Below are 19870 nucleotides of genomic sequence, written 5' to 3' on the forward strand. Positions count from 1 at the left end.
GCGCCACCTTGTGGTAGGGTCACCACCTTGCAGGACACCGTCCAGACCTGCCCGGCCAAGCCACAGCGCCGTCTGGTGGCGGGACAGCAACATTGCAACATTTTTTCCAACTGCATACAAAAGGAAATCTAAATCAAAGACAAGTACAACACAGCAAATGGAGTTTTCATCAGCTTCTGAATCTCATGAAGCTCAAGACACTTTGATGAGGAACAGCAACAGGATGATACAATAGGCATTACTGCCTCAGAGGGTGTTCCAGCATGGATGTTTTCAGCAGCAACAGCAGCCAGTTCTTCAGGCAGGAAGCCAAATACCTTCTACAATATTTGAGCACGGCCATGGGAACACAAGCACGAGAATTTCAGATTCCTGTTCCGGATTTAGGAGCAAGGCCGAAGACTTCATCAAATCGAGGATTCCAGAGACAGCAATGACTTCTACAACTGCACTGTACATGCAGATACCCATGGAGCTGCAGGTTCCAGAAGAAGTGGAAGTTGAAACAATGGATTGGACAGATATTAGAAAAGAATTAGGGAAAGAAAAAGACATTGCAAGGTTCAGGAGACATGACAATGCCAGTGACTTACGATGCACAGGGTGAGAATGCAAGGTGGGATAGACTGGATCATGAGGTGGTTAAAGAATTAGCTGAAGTCATCAGAGACAATGGACTGAATTCACAATATTTTAAGCAGCTTCTGAAGGAAACTTTCAACGTGTATGACTTTACACATTATAACATCAGTTGCCTTGTGCCAATGATTCTCACCAACACGCAGAATCTCGTGTGGAACACTAGATGGAGAAGATCTCTTGCAGACCTGAGGCTCAGATACCAAGGTGGACCAAACGCAAAACTCACAGTGGCACAATTAGCAGGTGATCCTCCAGATGACAATCCAACACAACAAGCAGCGAGGCTTCCAAAACAAATGCTGAATGACATCAAGGAAGCAGCACGAAGAGCAATCCTGCAGATTGCTCCAGCAGGACACAAGATATCCCATTCACAAATGTCAGACAAGGTCCCATTGAGCCTTTTTCCTCATTAACAGATCGACTCACACAAGCTGTGGATCAACAAGTGACAGATGACGTGGTAAAACCACATCTCATTGAACGTCTTGCCTATGCCAATGCCAATCTGGATTGCCAACGGGTCATCAGTCCGATGCCCGGTCAGCCTTCTTTGGCAGAAATGGTAGAGGCATGCAGCAAAGTGGGAACACCACAGCACGTTGCATCCATCGTGAAGCAGGAATTGTGAGGAGAGTTGGAAGAACAACTGGGAGGGCGGTTGGGAGAAAAAATGGAAAGAGTGCTTCAATTGCAGAATGAGAAGATCGACAAGATGGACAAAGTTCTAGTTAGCATTGAAAAGAAGAGCAACTCATCGGGAGGACAATGCTAGAGGTGAGGAGTATTTGGACCCATGAAGAAGAACTGCCCACAAGCACAAATGCAAGTGCCAAAGACAGAAAGGCCACTCTGTCCAAGATGCAGAAGAGGAAGACAATTTGCAAATGAATGGTATTCTCAAATGGATGGGGATGGAAAACCTCTACCGTGTCCGGGAAACGCCAGAAAGACTGTGCAACATCGTCAGCACGTGTCAACACAAGTGATGGCGATGACACAAGAGCAGACAGGACAGTCATCAAAGAATGTCGGGCAGATTCCCTCAGCAAAGTCATCAGCAGAACCCTCAGTGATCCAGAACTCCTCCCACCAGGAGCACAGTGCACATTGGCAGCTTCCAAGTTAATGTGCTTCTTGGATGGAAGTCACGCAGTGATGCCAACAGGTGTCAATGGGACTTCGCCCAAGAGACAAGATTTCTTAATAATTGGTAAAGACAAAAGCAGTACCCTTGGACTTGTTGTTTATCCTTCAATCATTTCAGCAAATCAAAACGAAGAGTTGACAGTTTTAGCCAAGGCTCTTCAACCACCATTGATTGTGGCAGAAAATACGCCGGTAGCAAGAGCTTTCGCCTTGCCACTACACGCCATGGAACAGGTCATGCCAGTGTTTGACAAAGAAGAGTTTCCTATGAAGGAACACGTGGAAGTACATACCACATGGGTGAAACATACAGGCCGAGATCGACCCACTCTCACTTGTCAGTTGACTTGTGGGGACAGAACAATCGTTGTCAGAGGAATGCTCGACAGAGGGGCAGACATCACAGTTATATCCTACATCTTTTGGCCTCGAGAATGGAGTTTGATTGCACCCTTGGGTTCCCTCACAGGCATAGGGGGAAGTTCTCTGTGTCTGCAGAGTGAGAATTCCATTGTTGTCACAGAACCAGGGAACAAGACGGCGATCATTCATCCCTTTGTTGTGCAGAAGCCCATCACAGTATGGGAAAGAGACCTTTTGGCACAATGGGGAACGAAGTTGGAGGTGGATTTTTAGTGGGGTCACTGCGGCACTCGCCACATTGAAGTTAACCAGGAAGACAGATGATCCAGTTTGGGTGGATCAGTGGCCCCTTCGGCAAAAAAAGTTGAGTGCTTTGAAAAACCTGGTCCAAGAACAACTGCAGAAGGGACTCATCAAGCCAGCAAATAGTCCATGGAACTCTCCAGTGTTTGTCATCAAGAAGAAACTATCAGGCAGCTGGAGACTGTTGCATGACCTCAGGAAGATCAATGAAGTCCTCGAAGAAATGGGATCACTTCAATTGGGGCTTCCATCTGTCTCGATGATTCCCAGAGATTGGCCACTTGTGGTCCTTGACCTCAAGGACTGTTTCTTCAGCATTCCGCTCCATCCAGATGATGCTCCAAGACTTGCCTTCTCCATTCCAAGCATCAACAAGGAAATACCTCTGCAGCAGTACCATTGGGTGGTCCTTGTTGTTGTTCAAACAACTTCTCAATCTGATCACAGATGTGTTGCGGGTGTGGTCAGATGATTGGAAGGTTCACTTTTGAAAGAGACCAGCAACAAAATTTTATATTCATACTTGTCGGGCGTGAAAATATTGCTAGAAAACAGAGAACATAAATACTTCATCACTCACATCAGAGCACACACATCGCTTCCAGGGTTTCTAGCAGAAGGGAATGCTCAGGCAGACAGGTTGACAATGCCCATTTCACAAACCCTTCTGGACATTTTTGAGCAGGCAAGATTAAGCCATGCATTTTTTCATCAGAATGTACAGGCACTGATGGAATCCTTTCATCTTTCAAAGAGCCAGGTGAGGGAAATCATTAGTGCTTGTCCAGATTGTCAGCTTGTGCAGCCACCTGCTTCCACGGGAGCAGTCAACCCACGGGGACTGCAAAGTCTTCAACTGTGGCAAGCTGAAGTCACAAAATATCCGTCATTTGGAAAGCTGAAAAATGTTCATGTTTCAGTGGACACATTTTCAGGAGCAGTCTTTGCATCAGCACATACAGGAGAAACAGCAGAACATGCCTGTTGACATTTCTTGCAAGCATTTGCATCATTAGGTGTACCTCAAGAGATAAAAACAGACAATGGCTCAACATACACAGGGACGGTGCTTGACAAATTTCTGAAAAAGTGGGGTATCAGACACACATTTGGTATTCCATATTTCTCCACAGGTCAAGCAATCATTGAAAAAACACATCATTCCCTGAAATCCTGTGGGATCTCAGCATCTCAGTCCTGAGGTGCCGAGCCACTGAGACCACCCTTGGGGGGCTCGGGAGTCCTGGAATGTTGCCAGAAGTGTCTGGTGGCTGGACTTTGACCCTACATGGGAGATGACACCTGTATGAGGATAGGAGGACTTCACCGGGGTGAATGGTGAAGGGATTAGTTAATTAGAGGGTGAGACACAGGGTTTAGGATTTATGTACAGGGGGGTTTAGAGAAGTAAGATGGAGGAATTGGGGCGTGTCCTGTCCTTCTTCTTCTTCTCCTCCATCTTCTTTGGTGATGGTGGCACTTTTGGATTGGTCATTACTGAAAGTGCACCCGACAATAAAAATAAAAAGGATTGGGGAAAAATGATAAATATTGTACACGTAACAACGGGTATAAAGATAGGTGGCTGTCCGGAGGGCAGCACAGTGTGCTCATGGCTGACTGCTGAGCAGACCTCTGTCGGGCCGAAAGAAAATCTTTTAGATAAACAATTAATAAACATAAAGACCGAAAGAAGAACTGAAGCCTCTTCTCGTTCTTTGATACGCGGGCTGCCCCAAGGCCACTCCGGGCCTTTCCAGGCCCTTCAAACAGCCGAAAACCGGACAACTGGCGTCCCTGGGTGGGCACGAACCACCAACCTTTCGGTTAACAGCCGAAAACCCGACAACTGGCTTCCACTGGGTGAGCTCGAACCACCACAAAACCTTTCGGGGAGGGGCAACCTCAAAGCCCTGAAGACCAGAAGACCGAAGGGAATAGCTCCGATCTTAGATGAGGTCCCAGGAGAGCACTGATAACTCCTGAGGAAAGAAGCCTGAAAAGAAGAAAAAAAAGAGAGAAGAAGAGAAAAAAAGCCAACAGAGTCTGCAAAAAACAGCAGTCACTGAGAATTCCATCTCTCAGCTTCTGCCAAAGACAATTCGTAGCAGAACAGCCTGGACCGGAACCAGAAAGGCGCCCTGGGACCACCTCTCGTGATCTGCTGGACAGAGACTGAGACCTCCGGACTGCCCTGACGATAGATTTGGTAAGAAGGCCCAGAAATAAGAACATGGGGGGCACACTTTCCCAGGAACAACGGGAAATTTTGTCCGCCTTACAAGGCGTGACACAAGCATACACAGAAGGAATTCCAAAGAAAGAATTAAAACAATTATTGCTATGGGCAAGGCTAAACTACCCACTGGCAGAAACGTGCCTGCTATTCGAAGTGGGGTTTTGGCAGGAGATAAACAGACATTTATATTTCTTAGCCACTAAAAAGGATGAGACAGCGTTAAAGCTGTTGTCTCCTGCAAGAATAATGCTGGAAGGTATTTCTATGCAAACGAAATGCCAGGAAAACCAACAGATGCAGCAGACATCTGGAGGACCCTCAGAAAGAGGGGGGGAGCGAAGCTCCGCGAAAAAATTAGCTCTGGCCTTAAAAGGCCAGGACGAAAGGGCTCTCGAGGAAAGAGGGCAGGAAATAATATTAAAACACCCAGTCCCAAAACCCAGAAACCCCAGAAAACCCCTAAAGCGTCCGGAAACTCCAGAGAGCATGGAGGACTCTGGAGCAGAAAGGGGGGAGCAGGGGGGAGAGAAGGGATCAGGGGGGGCGCTTTCTCCACCGCCGCGGCGGTGGAGCAGGGCGGCCAGGCTGCGGCGGAGCAGCCGGGGAGCGCGGGTGAAGAAATAACAAGGGACACGTGTTCAGATGCGGCTTTGCTTAGCTCAGGGCCAGGGGCGGCTGCGGTCCCGGCCGGCAGGGATGCGGAAACACGCGCGGCGGGCGAAATTCGCGAAAACCCGGGGGGAAAGCCACAAACCAGCGCCGCGGCGTCTGACATAGGCAGCGAAATCGGGGGATTTGCACAGCCCCAGAAGGCTACCATGAGGAGACGTAGGAGGCGCGCATTTGTGACATTAGACCCCGTGCGCAGATCAGCCCGAATCGCGGAACGCGCGCGGGTGCCGGCGGGAGGGAGGCTGCACGCACCGGCGAAGGGAGGAGTAGACACAGCGTCGGAGGAGGAGGAGACAGAGTCAGGGGCAGACCGAGGGGGAGATATCTCAGGGGTGGAACAAGATGGAGACAGTGAAAGTAGTTCGGGAGAGGCAGGGAGCGGCTCGGAGAGCACGCAGGCGCAGAGAGTAGAGCGTGGGCGGGAGCAGGCCACACCCCCTGTAACATCTCGGGCGAGGAGGGGCCACGCCAGGGAGTTCATATCCCGGGGCCCCCCGCCTTCTCCAGACTTGGTGCCCTTGGTCAAAACCCTCGGAGTCCAAGACTCACCCCTTCAAGAGAGACGTTCTGGTGTTCAAACCCCAATTTCAGCTGAATTAAAAGCCGAGCAAACACGGTCTCAAACGGGGCGGCCAGCATGGCCGCCGACAGGAAGAGGAGCAGTCGAGCACGCTTCGTAATCCGAGCACGCTTCGTCATCCGAGCCAGGGAGGCCGGTGACAGCGCCATCTGGTGGCAGGAAGACAGAAGTGCACGACATGCCGGATTGGCTCGGCGGAACCACAGCGCCATCTCGTGGCGAGACTGCAACAATGCAGCAATTTTTCCCAACACTATATAAAAAGAAAAGCATTTTAAAGAAAACAATGCCAACACAACAAAGGGATTATCCATCGACTTCAAGGTTTCATGAGGATGATGAAAGCTCAGATGAAGAACAGCCACAAGAAGGAAATGTCATAAGGATCACAGCATCGGAAGGGGTTCCTACATGGATGTTGTCAGCAGCGGAAGCAGCTAAGAGCTTCTTGCATTCAGTGGACACAACAAAAAAGAAACATCAACAGGATCCTCGAGCTTCCTTTTCGGATTTGGGAGCGAGGCCAAAAACCTCAAGGCGAGGAATGAGACGTGATGAATCACCAACGACATCCACAATACCATTATTTATGCAAATTCCAACGGAACCTGAAGAAGAGGAATTTCAAGAGCCGGTGAAGACGATGGATTGGAAGCGAATCAGAAAAGCATTGGCAAAGGAAAAGCATTTATTTCCGGGATCAGGAGATCTGACAATGCCAGTGGCATATGATGCCCAGGGACAGAACCCAAGGTGGGAAAGGATGGGTCATGAAATACTCAAGGATTTAGGGAAGGCGGCTCAAACTTTTGGGCTGAATTCACAATACTTCAAACAGCTACTAAGAGGGACATTCGCTACATATGATCTCACACCATATGACATTCGAAGTATTGTGGCAATGATTCTCACTGACACTCAAAGCCTTGTCTGGGAAAAAAGGTGGAGAAAATATCTTGCTGAATTACGGAACAGATACCAAGGTGGACCAAATGCAAACCTCACAGAAGGGCAGTTAGCAGGAGATCCTCCAGATGACAACCCAGGGGAACAAGCAGCACGGCTCTCACGAAGAGTGTTAAGTGACATCAAGGAAGCAGCGAGGATGGCAATTATGCAAATCACACCAGCAGGAGCTCCAGAAGTCCCGTTCTCTTGCATCAAGCAAGGTCCCACAGAGCCATTCATGTCGTTCATCGATCGACTCACGCAAGCCGTGGATCGACAGGTGACGATAGAAGAAGCAAAGAGGCCTCTCTTGGAAAGCTTAGCTTTCGGCAATGCCAACCCGGATTGTCAACGGGTGATTAGCGCCATGCCAGGACGGCCATCCTTGGCAGAGATGGTGGAGGCATGCAGCAAGGTGGGAACACCTCAGCATGTCGCAGCGATTGTGAAGAACGAATTGAGAGAGGAATGGGAGAATCAATTAAAGGGACATTCAGAAAAGCAAACAGAGGACAAGACACTGGAAAAGATGCTGGAAAAAATACTGCATCAACAGAATGAGAACATCAACAAAGTTCTTGCGACGATGCAGAAAAAGAACAATCCCCCAAGAGGACAGTGCTATAGATGTGGGGAGCTTGGGCACATGAAAAGGAATTGTGCACAAACACATACGCCAGCGCCAGTACAGAAGGCGGAAAGGCCAGTTTGCGCACGGTGCGGAAGAGGAAGACACTCTGCGAAAGAATGCTATTCCTGGAAAGACGTGGATGGAAATCCGTTACCGTATCCGGGAAACGCGAGGCGCAGCGCGGACCAGCGCGCTCAGACACAAGTACTGGCGGTGTCGCAAGAGCAGACGGGGCAATCATCAGTGAGCAACAAGCAGACGCCCTCAGCAAAACCCTCAGCCGATTCCACAGTGACCCAGACCTCCTCCCACCAGGGGCACAGTGCGCATTGGCAGCTTCAAAATTAGTATGCTTTCTAGACGAAAGTCATGCGGAAATACCAACAGGTATCCACGGGGACTCATATAAGAAGCAAGATTTCTTGATAATTGGACAAGATAAGTGCAGTATTCTTGGACTCATTGTCTATCCAACAGTTATCTCAGCGGACAAAAATACAGAGTTGACAGTATTGGCAAGAGCACTTCGTCCACCATTGACTGTACCAGAAAACACTGTGGTTGCGAGAGCCTTCGCATTGCTGCCACACGCAGTTGGAGAGGTCATATCAATCTTCAATGAAGAAGGTTTCCCTATGAAGGAACATGTTGAAGTACATGCAACATGGGTGAAGCACATAGGTCGAGACCGACCCACGCTCACATGCCAATTGACATGCGGGAACGGAACAATAGCGATCACAGGCATGCTCGATACAGGGGCGGATGTAACAGTGATATCATACATCTTTTGGCCACGCAGTTGGAGCTTGGTTGCGCCATTGGGTTCTCTCTCAGGCATAGGGGGAGCATCTCTGTGTCTGCAAAGTGAGAATTCTGTCGTGGTCACGGGACCAGGAGACAAGACGGCGATCATTCGTCCTTTTATTGTCCAAAAGCCGATCACAGTCTGGGGTCGGGACCTTTTGGCACAATGGGGTGCGAAGATCAAAGTGGATTTTTAGTAGGGGTCACTGCAGCACTCGCCACACTGAAACTGACATGGAAAACAGATGATCCAGTTTGGGTGGATCAGTAGCCCCTTAAGCGGAAAAAGTTGAGTGCTTTGAGAAACCTGGTCCGAGAACAATTGCAGGCGGGACACATCAAGCCAACAGACAGCCCTTGGAATTCTCCAGTGTTTGTCATCAAGAAAAAACTATCGGGCAAATGGAGATTGTTACACGATCTCAGGAAGATCAACGAAGTCATAGAAGACATGGGACCGCTTCAATTGGGACTTCCATCTGTCTCAATGATTCCCAGAGATTGGCAGCTTGTGGTCATTGACCTCAAGGATTGTTTTTTCAGTATCCCACTCCATCCAGATGACGCTCCGAGATTCGCCTTTTCAGTTCCGAGTATCAGCAAGGAAATGACTCTGCAGCGGTACCATTGGGTCGTTCTTCCACAGGGTCTAAAAAACTCTCCGACAATCTGTCAGTGGTATGTGGCACGAGCTTTGGCACCAGCACGGAAGAAATTACCAAAGGTAAAGATCATTCATTACATGGATGATTTGCTCATTGCAGCATCAACACAACAGGAGCTGCAAGAAGCTCGTGACTGTGTGATCGCAGAGGTGCAAAAGGCAGGTCTGGAAATCAGCATTTCGAAGATTCAAGAGGTTGCACCTTGGAAATATCTAGGGTGGAAAATTTCAGAGAGAACAATAAAACCTCAAAAAATGGAGATCAGCACCAAGATCAGCAATTTGCACGATTTGCAACAGCTTCTGGGAGAAATCAACTGGATGAGGCCGGTTTTGGGAATCACAAACAGCGACATCCCAGCGTTGCTCGATCTTTTGAGAGGAGACACAGACATTCGGTCTCCCAGGACGCTAACACAAGAAGCGAAGAAGGAATTGGAGAAAGTTGCAGACGCAATACAGAAAAGGCAGGCACATCGATTTGTTCCAACGTTGCCTTTTCAGTTGGCAGTGCTGGGAAAGAAAACACAGTTCCATGGTTTGATCTTCCAATGGGACGAATCGCAAAAGGACTCTTTGATAATCATAGAGTGGATTTTCCTACCACACAGGCCCGCAAAAACAATTCTTACAGATTTGGAGATGGCAGCACAGATCATCATAAAAGCGAGAACAAGGTTGCTGACAATGGCAGGAAGAGAATTCTCAATCATCAGGTTACCCTTGAAACAAGACTATTTCGATTGGGCAATGCAACAATCGAAAGACCTGTTAATCGCATTGTTAGCGTTCCCAGGAACTTGCACAATCCACTTTCCGCAACACAGAATACTGCAATCGCAAATATGTTATAAAACAAAACCAAGGATAAGTGAAGAACCTTTGGACGGGATCACAGTGTTCACGGATGGCTCAGGGAAGACACACAAGTCAGTGATCACGTGGAGAGACTCAACGAGAGGGGATTGGGAATCTGACGTGAGGAAGGTTCAGGGCTCTCCACAAATTGTGGAGTTGGCAGCTGTTGTCCGGCATTTCAGTTGTTCAAACAACCTCTCAATCTGGTGACAGACTACGCATATGTTGCGGGTGTGGTCAAGAGATTGGAAGGTTCGCTCTTGAAAGAAGTCAGTAATGGGGTTTTATACTCCTATCTGACGAGCTTGAAGGCATTGCTAGAGGACAGGGAAAGAGAGTATTTTATCACACACATTAGAGCGCACACGACACTTCCGGGATTTTTAGCGGAGGGAAATGCTCGAGCGGACAGGTTGACAATGCCCATTTCGCAAACACTGCCGGACATTTTTGAGCAAGCAAGGTTAAGTCATGCGTTCTTTCATCAGAATGCGCAAGCGCTGATGGAGTCCTTTCGTCTCACAAAGAGTCAGGCGAGGGAGATCATTAGTGCTTGCCCAGACTGTCAGTTTGTGCAGCCACCTTCTTCCACCGGAGCTATCAATCCGCGGGGGCTGCAAAGTCTTCAGTTGTGGCAAGCTGATGTCACGAAATATCCATCTTTTGGGAGGCTCAAAAATGTTCATGTTTCTGTGGATACATTCTCAGGTGCAGTCTTTGCTTCAGCACATGCAGGGGAAACAGCAGACCATGCTTGCCGACACTTTCTGCAAGCATTTGCAGCATTAGGTGTGCCTCAGGAGATAAAAACAGATAATGGTCCAACGTATACAGGCAGGATGCTTGACAAATACCTGAAAAAATGGGGTGTCAGACACACGTTTGGTATTCCACATTCACCCACAGGTCAAGCGATCATTGAAAGAACACATCACACCCTGAAATCCCTTCTGGACAGACAGAGAAGGGGTGAACCAGAGGCAACACCTCACATGAAATTAAATAAGGCACTGTATGTGTTGAATTTCTTAAATAGCTCATCCTCGGAACCTAATCCACCAATCGTGAGACACTTTCTAAATAGCACACAGGCAAAGCTAAGCGAAAACCCTTTAGTTTTGATCAGGAACCCAGAGACAGGACAAATAGAGGGTCCTTTCAGACTAATCACTTGGGGCAAGGGTTTCGCTTGTATCTCCACAGATCGAGGTCTAAAGTGGGTGTCGGCGCGGCACGTGAAGCCATTCCGAACGCGAGAACGCGAGAACGCTGATCCGAGAAACAAAGAGACGAGTACTCAGACAGAAGTCGAGACTCAGGCCGAAAAGAGCGATTCCGAAGAAAAATAAAAAGAAACTAAGGACTTTGGGGATTTCTGTATAAGAGCGAAATAATGAGCATCATGATGCTTATGTGCATCATCCTTTCATTCATTGCAGCACGCAATGGAGAAGATTTACCTGTAAATCAGCCAAGGCAAAATCTATGGGAGACTTTAGCTCAAGCAGCGAATCTAGATAGTATTTGCCTGACACATTCGAGGCCAGGAAAACCATTTTCTGCAAGCATGGTTGGATTGCCAGTGGACGAATGGCCAGTTCCAGGGCATTCCGCAGTTAACATTTCACAGGTCATTGAAAATCCTGTGAAAGAGTGGTGTGCTTGGACACATCTACTTCCTGTGGCTTCTACAGAACCTCAGGAATTGGAGATTTTTGGGTCCATGACAATGGAATTCTGCATGCAGTTTGAAGTTCCGAAGGCCACAGAGGCAAAAACTATCGATTTAACTCCCATTCATGAGTTTTATAAGAATGCATCAGCTTGGTGCAAATATACAAAGAGAACTACCAAAGGATCGATCCAAGTCCCAGTGCAATTGCCACGGGGTTTGTTTTTAATTTGCGGGGACAGAATTTGGCACGGCATTCCTGCTAATGCCACGGGAGGTCCATGCAGCATTGGGGAAATTTCAATGCTGTCGCCTGATTTGAACATGCTAAGAGAGAAAAGGCACAGAGGAAAAAGATCAATCGAAAAATATGCGACAGATTGCAATGACGAAATATTTTCTTGGGATAAGAAAACAAGCATTGCTACAGCAATTTTCTCACCTCAAACAGCATCAGGGGTGGCTTTGACTCAGATCGACCACATGGGTTGCTGGTTGAGCAAACATGCACGGTCTGTGTCTGTCGCATTGGATGACATGTTAAAAGACGTTAGTGGTGTAAGACAGGCGACTCTTCAAAACAGAGCTGCAATCGATTATCTATTGCTCGCTCATGGACATGGGTGTGAAGAGTTTGAAGGGATGTGCTGCATGAATCTCTCAGATCATTCAAAATCAATTCATGAAAGCATTAGAAATATAAAAGACAGCATAAATAAGCTTGGCGAGATCACAGGATCATGGATCGATCAGCTGGTAGATTTCTTTGACATTTCTCCTATTTGGAGAGGAATTTTAAGGGTAGGGTTTTATGTTTTAATAGTCCTACTAGTCCTCATAATTGTCGTCCCGTGCATCTTTGTATGCCTGAAATGCGCCATGAATCGGGTGATAAAGGAGGTTTTCTTGGTGCAAACAGAAGGGGGAGATGTGGGATCTCAGCATCTCAGTCCTGAGGTGCCGAGCCACCAAGACCACCCTTGGGGGGCTCGAGAGTCCTGGAATGTTGCCAGAAGTGTCTGGTGGCTGGACTTTGACCCTACACGGGAGACGACACCTGTATGAGGATAGGAGGACTTCACCGGGGTGAATGGTGACGGGATTAGTTAATTAGAGGGTGAGACACAGGGTTTAGGATTTATGTACAGGGGGGTTTAGAGAAGTAAGATGGAGGAATTGGGGCGTGTCCTGTCCTTCTTCTTCTTCTTCTTCTCCTCCATCTTCTTTGGTGATGGTGGCACTTTTGGATTGGTCATTACTGAAAGTGCACCCGACAATAAAAATAAAAAGGATTGGGGAAAAATGATAAATATTGTACATGTAACAACGGGTATAAAGATAGGTGGCTGTCCGGAGGGCAGCACAGTGTGCTCATGGCTGACTGCTGAGCAGACCTCTGTCGGGCCGAAAGAAAATCTTTTAGATAAACAATTAATAAACATAAAGACCGAAAGAAGAACTGAAGCCTCTTCTCGTTCTTTGATACGCGGGCTGCCCCAAGGCCACTCCGGGCCTTTCCAGGCCCTTCAAACAGCCGAAAACCGGACAAAATCCCTTTTGGATCGACAAAAAGGGGGGGAACCATGAGGTTGAACAAGTCATTGTATGGGTTGAATTTTCTCAACAGCTCGTCTTCCAGAGCCCAATCCACCAATTTTAAGACACTTTTCGAACAGCTCTCAGGCAAAACTAAAGGAGAATCCTTTAGTTTTGATCAGAAATCCAGAGACAGGACAAATAGAGGGTCCCTTCAAATTAATTACATGAGGCAAGGGTTTTGCTTGTGTTTCCAATGTGGGGGCCTGAATGTATGTTGTATTGTAAGATCTGTGTGTGTCAATGTGGGGGCCTGAGTATATGTTGTATTGTGAGACCTGTGTGGGTCCGAGTTGCTCCAAACGAGCTGCAGCTGCAGGGTCCTTAGTTGGGCAGCAGCTGTAGCTCATGAAGGCAACTGAAATAAATAGGGGTGGGTCGAGAGCCCAGGAGGAGCCCCAGAGAAGACAGGAAGGACTGTGCTGCAGAGAATGGAGAAGAGCCCCAGCAGAGAGGCAAGAACAACACTGCGGCGAAGATTACAACATTCCACAGGGCGAGGTCTGAAGTGGGTGTCGGCGTGACACGTGAAGCCATTTCGGACTCGAGAGCAAGAAGACACTGATCCCGGAAACAGAGAAGTGAGCACGCAGACGGAAGAGAACCAGACTCCAGACATCGACTCAGAAAAGACATAAAAGAACAAGGACTTGGGGGTTTCTTTTGGAGTTTGGGTGTCAAAAACATGGCAAAGCTTCTCACCAAGGGTGAAGCCATGAGCTTCGTAATGCTTGTGTGCTCATTCTTCCACCTATTTCTTTAAACAATGGGGCGGATTTGCCCATTGTCCAACCAAAACAGAACGTTTGGAAAGCTTTGGCTCAGGCAGCAAATCTAGACAGCATTTGCTTGATACACTTAAGGCCAGGAAGACCATTTTCAACATGCATGGTTGGATTGCCAGCGGACGAATGGCTGGTTCCAAAACACACTCCTGTAAAAGTCTCACAGGTCATTATGGATCCTGTGAATGAGTGGTGTTCTTGGACAAAACTCTTTCCTGCAGCTTCATCTGAACCTCAGGAATTGGAAATTTTTGGGTCCACAACAATGGAACTTTGCATGAGTTTCAAAATTTCGGATGTGACAAAAGCAAAAAATAGGACCATTGATGTCACTCCAGATCATGCCTTTCACAAAAATGCATCGGCTTGGTGCAAATATACCAAGACGATGACCAAAGCATTGCTCCAAGTTCCAGCACAATTGCCACAGGGGACAGAATTTGGGGGGACAGAATTTGGCATGGCATCCCTGCAAATGTCAAAGGCGGTCCATGCAGCATTGGAAGAATTTCATTGTTGTCAACTGATTTGAAATCATTGAAAGAGCAAAAACGTAAAGAGAAAAGATCATTGGAACAGTATAGTCCAAATTGTGATGATGAGGTAAACACTTGGGACAAGGCAAGGAGAATTGCCATTGCGATTTTCGCACCTCAGACAACGTCGGGGGTGGCCTTGACTCAATTGGACCACATGGGTTGTTGGTTGAGCAAACATGCTCAATCCATCCCTCTTGCACTGAGTGACATGTTTAAAGACATTGACAGTGTGAGATGGTCAACTCTTCAAAATAGAGCAGCAATCAATTATCTGCTGCTGGCACATGGACATGGATGTGAGGAATTTGAGGGAATGTGCTGCATGAACCTGACAAATCACTCAGAGTCAATTCATGAGAACATCAAAAAGATAGGGGAAAGTATAAAAAAGCTTGGGGAGATCACTGGATCTTGGATTGATGATGTAGTTGGATTTTTTGATCTTTCTCCATTGTGGAAAGAGCTTCTAAAAATAGGGCTTAATATTTTAGTAGGACTTTTGGTTCTAATGCTCATTGTGCAATGCATCTTTTTTGTGTGCAGCAGGTCATGAATCGAGTTGCCAAATGTTACAGTGTGGTTTTATTTTGCAGGTAATTGTTTGATTTGTTGTTTGGTAGTTTGTTGGGCTTTTCCCCCCTTGCTTTTGGAGTGACACAGACTTGTCTTTGTTATTCAATTGAGCCAGGTATCCGTTTATTTCTTTGCTACTTAGCTACTTTTCTGCCAAGTTTCAAACCCTTTCCTCCCACATCCAGTTGTTAACCCCTCCAGTCCGAAGCAGTTTTCCTCTCTTGTATCCTTTGCCCTTATGTTCCACCCCCAGTTCTCCCGATTAGCTGAACATTGTATCCTCCCTTGAGACCTGCTCCCCTGTATCAGCTGTTGCTTGCCCCCAGCTCATTGCCTGGGACCCCAAGACTCGGGGAGTGTAACATCAAATAAAGTAACCCAGTGCCACCCCAAGCCAGTGCTGCTGTGGCCTCTTTGTTCTGTGTGCACCTCCTCTGGTAGCTGGGATTCTGTGGAGCCCCGAAAGGGGGACCGTCACCCCACCACTGTCACCACCTAGCTGGGACATGCAACAGCCAAAGAGGAGTTTTTGGTGCAAACAGGAGGGGGAGACTTCTCAAAACCAAACATAGCTTCAAACTTAGAACTGTGATTTTCTCCACAGTGAGATGAAAGTGCTTAAGTGACTGAAACGTGCAGAGGCACTTATGAAAGGAAGAGATCACTATCAAGAACAAACCAGTGTTACCTTTATTAATTGCCTGTCTTCTTCCTTGTGCTGCTTCTGGTTGCAACAGGTGAATTCCTCAAGGCTGTTGTGATCTTGGCTTTCAGCATGCTCTTCAAGTACTTAAAGATGGGTTGTAAGCAGCAGGAGGGTGCTAAACCATACTTTTCTGTTCCAGCAGAGAAAGTAGGACAATTTACTCTCATGAGACAGTGCACAGTTTTGTTTAGGGGTTTGCTGTTCGACACCCATTCTTGGCAGTTTTTGTGTATCCATTCCTGTATTTCTGGATCGTGTCTGCTCTGGTGCTGTATGTTGTGTGTGGAGTCAATGAATGCCACAGAGTACACTTTATTCATCACCTCACGTTTTCTCTGCACCAGCAGATCAACAAACACCAACCCACCATAGCCATGGGCAATGAAGGCCACATTGCTGGCTGCACTCCTTGCAATGAAATGATCCCATACATACACGGTGTGCTCTTCGGGGCTGCTGCTGCCCCTTTTGGGGATCAAACAGGCAGACTGCCTGACAGAAAATGTCTCCTTTTCAGTTTTCATATCAGTGAAATTGTCATTGGGGTTCAGTACAATCACTTCCCAGTGGCTCTTCAGGGCCATTTTGATGAATGGTATTTGTGTTCCATGTTTCAAGCCCTCACTGACAATTGCCCTTCGCCCCCACTGTCCAGCACAAAAAGCTCCATGGTCTTGAAGAAAGATAATTAGGCTAGAGGAACTTGTTAATGCATCCCTGCTCATGAAAAAGAAGCTTCTTGGTTCATCCTCTGTAGCATCAGTAGGAATATAAACCTTCTGCAGCATGCAGACTCTTCCCAGGAGCTCATAAACATACTGGGTAATAGAATGTCCCAGAACTTCGTAGCGTTCATGATTCTGCTCATGTTCATTCTTGTAGTAATTGAAAACAAAGGACTCATTTGTATCCAGGTGCCTCAGTTCCCCTTTTATATTGAAGTCATATCTTAGTTGCTCTTGATACTTGGAACCCTCTGTTAGTTTCCTCAAACTGAGTTCACGCTGTATTTGTAACCACTACAAATTAAGAAGACTATTATTGTCTTCTTAAGTAGTGATAGACCTCCACACAACACCTGTCTACCCACCCCTCCCTGCATTAGAATTTAGATTTAAAAGCTGTTACAAATTAAATACCTGTTGAACCAGAGTATTTAATGGTAATGCATAGCAAACCAGCTGCTTCTAAAACCTCTTAGAGATGTCACTTGCAAAGTTCCAACAGCAGTAACTCCTCTGCCTTTAATACGCCTTATTTCAGTTTGGTAGTTAAAAATTTTTAAGTAGCATGTTTATTTAAAGATCTGTTTAAGGTAGTTTGAATTAAGGGCTTTAAGAAGGAGACACATGTACATGGTTCATTGTTCACTTGAACAACTTTTACTGTGCTGTCTCCTAGCCGTTATCTTGGAACTCCACTGAGTTTCAAGGCCACCTTTGAAATACAGGCCTAGGCAGCTGGACATAGGCCAAGTGTCATAACTGCATCCTGAGCTTTTAAAGAAAATAAGCTGTGTTTACTAAGGACTTAAACCTTCCAGTTGCTGGTGTACCAGCATACACTCCATGTTCTTCTACCTTCAGCTGCACTAGAACAGATAATAATGATGTGTTTGCTTTCTGCTAATCACTCTAATTAGTCATTCGTCCTTGCAAGAACTTGCCACATGGAAACAGAGGAATGGATGACAGAATAAAGTAGCCACTGTGATCCAGGAGCAGGAGAAAACAAAGTCCAGGCAGCAAACTATCATGAGGTTGGACTGAGATCTCCAAGTTTAGATTATCTCTAATGACTGAAATGAATTACACCAGAAAGCGATTTTTGAGTAGCTGAAAAATTAAGTTTAGCATAACCTTCTATTTTCCTAGTAATTCTTCAATCTACTACTGACTATCACTGGCTGTAGAGCAGCAAACAGGGTATAACCTTTGATGTGGTCAGAATCCTACCTTTACAGGAGTTAGTCCTGATACAGTAATATTTTTTTCCTGCAAACGGTCTGAATCAAGTAACATTTGGCAAGTTAGACTGTATACCTTTACGTTTTTCTTGCTGAACTAAAAGAAGTTTTATAGAACACAGTGAATTACATTCTATGTTAAAAGTCATTGTACCATTTGATAAAACCAATTACTAGGACAAAAAGTGATCTGAATATTTTCATGTAAGCGACTTGATTTGGAACCCAAATCTTTCAAGGAATACAAGTTTCCTTGACGTGCTTAGCAAAATTATTTCTTACACTCCTAAATTAAAACAAACAAACAAAAAAACACCCCAAACAAAACCAAACTAAAACATTTTTGCTTTTCAACACATAAAAGACCATATGTATTTTCTTTTTGAGTAATCTCCACTGGGCCAGTGTTATTAAGTTCTCTCTTCATGGTCATTCCTGTCTTGTAAATAACAGAAAGCAGGCTAGAAAATTATGCCTTCTCCTTTTTTAGGGTTAGGGTTAATCAGTACACATAGAAAAAGGGGAAAAATCATATGCTATGATATATAATCCATTTATTACTCTCTTGCCAGTTTCTTGAAATGGAAACAACGCAAAGAAAATGCAAGGGCACCCATTCATCTATGATTTTTTCATTCTGCAGGAAGGCATGAAAGACACAAAGGAGATGGGAAAACAGTCTGCTGTACTACTGAAATTGCCCATTAATGGGCAATTAATGCAAAAGAGATAATACTCAGTGGGAAAGAAGCTACTCATATTCCAGTTGTTGTTCCCATGAGACAAAGTGGGAGAAAAATGGGCATATTTTAAGGAAAGATGCATTTGAAGAAAGGCAGAAAGCTTTCTGTAAGAATTAGGAATAGGCAGGTGCAGCTTCCTTGGAGTGGCATGCTGGGGACCACCTCTCAGTCCCTTTCCCCCCTCACCCCTAAAAGATTGGAGAGACTAATTTCTCAGCATACTCTGAACAGGAGGTTACTATTCTTTTAATGCAGCTACTAACAGCAACATTGTTTTTTCAGTTCTAAAACAAGGATGTGTGATTCCAAATTAAACCCTGAACATCTACTTTACAAAGCATTGTGAGGGGTTGCTGAAGATTTCAGGAGGCATAAACAAACACAGTTTTACATAAAGTGCACATATGACTTTCCTTCCTAAAATTGCCTTCAGGATGGAAAATGAGAAGTTTTGAGGCAATTAATGATAGGTTATAATTTTGGAGTTTACTTAAATAGTAGCTTAGAATTATATACTTATTAGTCCAGAGAACTGATTTTATTGTAGGAACACAATTAATTATAGAATTAAAAAGTAGCAATTAAAGGTTAAAGATACAGCTGCATAACACATGCACTTCTTTGTTGTAAGTCTGCATTCTAAATCAGCATTGATAGCTGTTTCTACTTCATTGTCTGTATATAAATGCAATATTCAAGGTTGTAAATGCTGGCAGCCTTTACAATTGCTACTTTAGTTTTAAAGATTTGCTTTTGGGGAAAAATAATCCCTCTTTCACTTCCTCCCACTTTTCTATTCAGATTCTAATGTGCTTCAGATGTAAATTCAGCTGGTGCTTGTTGCAGCATTTGGCATATTGTAAATACCAATGCAGAATAAGTACTACATAAGATCCATAAAGATGACTTTGTTTTCCATTTAAAACCACTCCATTCTAGTTAAGCCCAATATTACCGTATGCTCTTCTGTAAAATCTGTCATCATCATAGATGGAAATCTTTTTCACTCTGGGAGTGTAGACAAGTCCTCTGCATGAAAAAAAATAAACCCAATCATGGTTTCAGTTTTCATTACTTCAAGTACTGGGGAGTATATCTACAAGATCTGTCACTAGCTGATGGTTTGGGGCGACCTAAAGCGCTCCAGTAGTTCCAAGTTACAAACTAGCCTCTCACGTTTGTAATTCACACCTGAGAGTTAGCTACAGCTAAACCTCGAGTATGAAACGAAATATTCGTCCATACCAGCTTTAATTCCCACGACCAAGAAGAAACAAAGCAAAGGAAAACTTACAATTCTGAAGCTACCCTGAAAAAAGAAAACACAGCAAAAAAAACCCCCAGCCAACGAATCTTCCTCTCCCCTCGGCTGCAGGAGGATTTCTAAGGACAGCAGCTGCAAACTGCGGCCAGCCGGGGTTATAAGGGCTCTCC

At 45.7% G+C, this 19870-nt stretch overlaps 2 protein-coding genes across 2 annotated transcripts in view; one reads left to right on the plus strand and one right to left on the minus strand.

The window, feature by feature from the left end:
* Positions 1-19870, plus strand: part of SENP7 (SUMO specific peptidase 7) — a 65548-nt gene that overhangs the window by 1948 nt on the left and 43730 nt on the right. The gene's annotated exons all lie outside the window — the stretch shown is intronic.
* On the minus strand, positions 14833-19833 carry LOC135453871 (putative protein ARB2BP). Its single transcript, XM_064725339.1, has 3 exons — positions 19731-19833; positions 19392-19465; positions 14833-16746 (listed from the first exon to the last, which is right to left on the minus strand). The coding sequence occupies exons 2-3, from the start codon at positions 19422-19424 to the stop codon at positions 15715-15717; spliced, it is 1065 nt and encodes a 354-aa protein (XP_064581409.1). The 5' UTR covers positions 19425-19465; positions 19731-19833; the 3' UTR covers positions 14833-15714.

This window comes from Zonotrichia leucophrys, chromosome 1, assembly GCF_028769735.1.
Source record: "Zonotrichia leucophrys gambelii isolate GWCS_2022_RI chromosome 1, RI_Zleu_2.0, whole genome shotgun sequence".
NCBI classification, from domain to species: domain Eukaryota; kingdom Metazoa; phylum Chordata; class Aves; order Passeriformes; family Passerellidae; genus Zonotrichia; species Zonotrichia leucophrys.

Excerpts from the sequence above, each read along its gene's own strand:
- LOC135453871 (XM_064725339.1), bottom strand. The coding sequence starts at position 19,424 with ATGATGATGACAGATTTTACAGAAGAGCATACG. Across the intron at positions 16,747-19,391 it reads ATTTTACAGAAGAGCATACG|TGGTTACAAATACAGCGTGA; the intron begins GTAATATTGGGC and ends CTTAATTTGTAG.